Here is a 3,677-nt window from a genome sequence, read left to right as displayed (position 1 = left end):
GCGGACGAGCTCGCGCGCTCCTGCTATCTGGCAAGGACGGAGCGGTGACGCGTGGCGTATAGTATTAAATGCAACCGTATGTACAAATCCTTGTTACGTACGTTCGCAAGCGAGTTGTCGAAACGGTGACGTCGAGACTAATGGGGGAGATTCGGTACACGATATTATTGTTCCATTGGTACAGATGGGTTGAGACTGCTCACGTTACGAATCCGTCTCGTGCGTCCGTTACATAAACGCCTCGTGCCGGATGCGTGGGTGAATACTGTAATGTGGGCCACCGCCGTCCGTCCGGCTCTCAAAAGTAAAAGCAGATCTATCTTCTTCCCTGGGACGGTGGCGATAGCGAGGAGCTCATGGCTATGGAGGTTGCCACCGCCGGAGAGGAGGAAATCGATTTCTTGTCGGATCCAGTTGACAGGTGAACCTTGCCGCTCCCACTTTATGTTCTCTGTGTTAGGATAGATCAATTCCTTACTTTCATACTCGTCCTGTTGAAATAGATTTCCACTGCCGGATCTGCCCGGAGCAGAGGCGCTGTTGAAACACGGTGCGAACCAAGCGCCAATGTGCGGGCCTGCTGAATCCAGCATTGCAGAAGCGGGAGATGCCATAGTAGCCATGGAAACGGATCTGAACAGCACTTGCGAAGCAGTAGCGCTTCTGCAGCAGCTTCAGAGCAGTCTACAGGGAAAGACAACCCTGAAGCCCCTGGCTGGACGAAGAGGTACATCTGCACGGCATTGGGTTTATTGCGTTTGATGTGTGTACTATTTGTTGCTCCATGTGCATGTCGTGTGCTAAAACAGCTAAGTGAACAAAAATTCTGAAAATATACATCTCTGTACATGCAGAATCCGAGTTGGGCATGTACCTGACGAAAGACCCCCATGTGCTGCTAGGATGAGTGCGCTGGAACTAACACTGCGAAGCTATGCAGAAAACAAAACTGAAACTGTCATAGTTCCTGCTGTGGGGAGGAACTTTGATACACTGGGTGAAGCTTATGATTACTACAATCTATATTCATGGGAGGTTGGGTTTGGAGTAAGATATGGCAAAAGCCGGCTAAATGTTGAAAGAACCAAATGCATGCAGGAGATAGTTTGTGGATGTTCGGTGAGTAGTCATTTACTGTCTCGTATCACTGCCTATGAGTGAAGATGTTATTGACAATCACTGTGCTGTACGTTTTTTTAACGTTTTCAGGGAATACCAAAGAAGGATAACAAACGTACATGCCGATGTAGATGCCCTGCTATGATACGGCTGCTGCGTTCAGCCGATAATGGCTGGTATATAAATGAGTACAGGACAGATCACAACCATGCTCTCACTGAAAGATGTGGTGAGAAAGTTTACTGGCCTTCACACAAGCATATTGATATATACACACGTGATGTGATTAAACAACTCCGTGAAAACAACATTAGCGTTGGCAAAGTTTACAATATAATCGGAAGTTTCTTCGGTTCAATGAGCAATGTACCGTTCAGCAAAAGAGCTCTCCGAGGGTTGTGTGGCAAGATCAGTCGTGAACAAGCTGATAATGATGTAAAGAAGACAATGGATGTTTTTGCAGAGTTAGGAGCAAAAGATTCTGGGTTGTACTACAGAGTACAGCCTGACGAAGAAAGCCGCATACGCAATCTGTTATGGTCAACTGGTGCCAGCAGAGCACAGTACTACTACTTTGGAGATGCAATAACCTTTGATACAACTTACCGTACAAACATGTATGACATGCCATTTGGGCTGTTCGTTGGAGTCAACAATCACTTCCAGAGTGTGATCTTTGCTGGTGTGCTGATCAGGGACGAGACAGAGGAAAGTTTCCAGTGGGTGTTTGCTGAATTCATCCGCATGATGGGTGGGAAGCATCCACAAACAATACTAACCGGTGAGGAATGGAATAAGATATTTTGCTTAATCTCTTGTATTGTAGAACACTGTGGTATCACTGTACTGACATAATATGATGACTTCCGATTTTTCTTGTAGACCAATGCAGAGCAATGGAATTAGCTATTGCGAAAGTTATGCCTGACACAACACATCGATGGTGCAAATGGCATGTGCTCAAAAAAGCAAAGGAATATCTTGGATCATATTACACGAAGCGCAGCAAATTCAAGTCAGATTTCCACAAAATAGTACAGCACATGTTGACAGTAGACGAATTTGAATCGGCATGGGAGCAGATGATTGACACATATGGTCTGCATAAGAACAATTATCTCACCCAGATATATGAGACAAGAGAGAAATGGGCGAAGCCATATTTCCATGGCAAGTTTTGTGCTAAGATGACCAGTACGCAGCGCAGTGAAAGTGCCAACCACATGTTGAAGACTTATGTTCCAGCTAGTTGTCCAATGCATCTATTTGTTCGTCAGTACATGCGGCTTCTTTTTGATAGAGAGGCAAGTGAGAACTATGAAGAGAGGAGGACGAAAATAGTAAGTTTTTCAGAAATTGTTACTCGGATTTTGTTAGTGGGTGATGTCATGTCATCTTCATAATACAATGTCTGCTTTTTCAGGTGTCCCCTGTAATGAGAATGAACACACCCTTGGAGCATCATGCCAGCAAGGTGTACACTCGAGCTATATTTGACATGTTTGGCCAAATCACATATGAAGCATCACAGTACAGAGTTGAAGAAGTTGAAAAAGGTAAAACATGCTTTGTCAGACGATACCATCCAGAAAAACATGAAATGTGGTGCAGGATTCTATATAAGGTAGAATTGGTTGATGATGGACCACAAGTGTTATGTGAATGCGGCAATTTCGAGCACACTGGCCTGCTCTGCTGCCATGCTGTCAAGGTGATACCCTGCCCCATGCTGCTGATAAAATATCTGCAAAGTTCTCTTTTGAATGCCTGCATGATGAAACACCACCTATGTGTGACAGGTACTGGATTTCATCGGCATAGATCACATACCAGAGAAGCATATTCTCAAACGTTGGACGAAAGATGCACGAGATATACTGCCAGCCCATCTCTCATACCTTCAGAAGGATAGCATTTCTGTAAAGTCAGTAACATTCAGACATTCAAATCTCTACAACCATGCACTTGAAGTCGTGAGGTTAGGGGATGCAAATCCAGAAGCATATGGGATTGCAATGGAAATGCTCAAGATAACAATGGATAAGCTAACTCCTGTAGCTGCTGTCCGTGATGGCATGGGATTGGAGGACAGAACTCAGCGGATGCAACTTAAAGACAAGGAAGCCGTTCCAGCAATCGCATACACGAACGGCAATACAAGTGATGCAGAACGCAGTGCTATCGGTGATTTTGTAGGGTTGAAAGCACGAGAGCGTAAAAGGAAAGCCGGACGACCTACCAACAGCAGAGATAAACCTCCATACGATGATCGGGGTGCAAAAAGCAAAAGGTTAAAACAGTGCAAAACCGGTGAAGATGTTGAGAAGTGCAGCACAAGCAAGCGCACTCGTTTCTGCAGCATATGCCGTGAACCTGGACACAAGAGCACAACTTGTCCGCAGAGAGGTGATCTTCCTCAGAAGGAAAGGAAGGAGGCAAAATGCTCAAATTGCGGCGTCGGTGGCCATAGGAGAAACACCTGCAACAAGCCAAAAGTTGTTCTCCATATTGCTGCCAACACTGATATAGATACAAATAGAATTAGTGCTTTGGTTTGA

General features: G+C 45.1%; 1 protein-coding gene across 1 annotated transcript; it reads left to right on the top strand.

Moving 5' to 3' along the window:
- Window positions 1-362: 362 nt before the first annotated feature.
- Window positions 363-3,677, top strand: LOC123157920 (protein FAR1-RELATED SEQUENCE 5-like). Its single transcript, XM_044576110.1, has 6 exons — window positions 363-421; window positions 855-1,119; window positions 1,210-1,900; window positions 2,002-2,459; window positions 2,543-2,830; window positions 2,919-3,677. The coding sequence occupies exons 1-6, from the start codon at window positions 363-365 to the stop codon at window positions 3,675-3,677; spliced, it is 2,520 nt and encodes an 839-aa protein (XP_044432045.1).

The sequence above is a fragment of the Triticum aestivum genome, chromosome 1D (genome assembly GCF_018294505.1).
Source record: "Triticum aestivum cultivar Chinese Spring chromosome 1D, IWGSC CS RefSeq v2.1, whole genome shotgun sequence".
NCBI classification, from domain to species: Eukaryota; Viridiplantae; Streptophyta; class Magnoliopsida; order Poales; family Poaceae; genus Triticum; species Triticum aestivum.
Note: the sequence above shows the minus strand (reverse complement) of the source record. Positions and strands in the feature narration are given on the sequence as shown.

Bases quoted from the DNA above. Each gene is read 5' to 3' on its own strand.
- LOC123157920 (XM_044576110.1), top strand. From the start codon at position 363: ATGGAGGTTGCCACCGCCGGAGAGGAGGAAATCGATTTCTTGTCGGAT. The intron at 1,901-2,001 runs GTGAGGAATGGA...TTTTTCTTGTAG, and splicing joins TCCACAAACAATACTAACCG to ACCAATGCAGAGCAATGGAA. The intron at 2,831-2,918 runs GTGATACCCTGC...TATGTGTGACAG, and splicing joins TCTGCTGCCATGCTGTCAAG to GTACTGGATTTCATCGGCAT.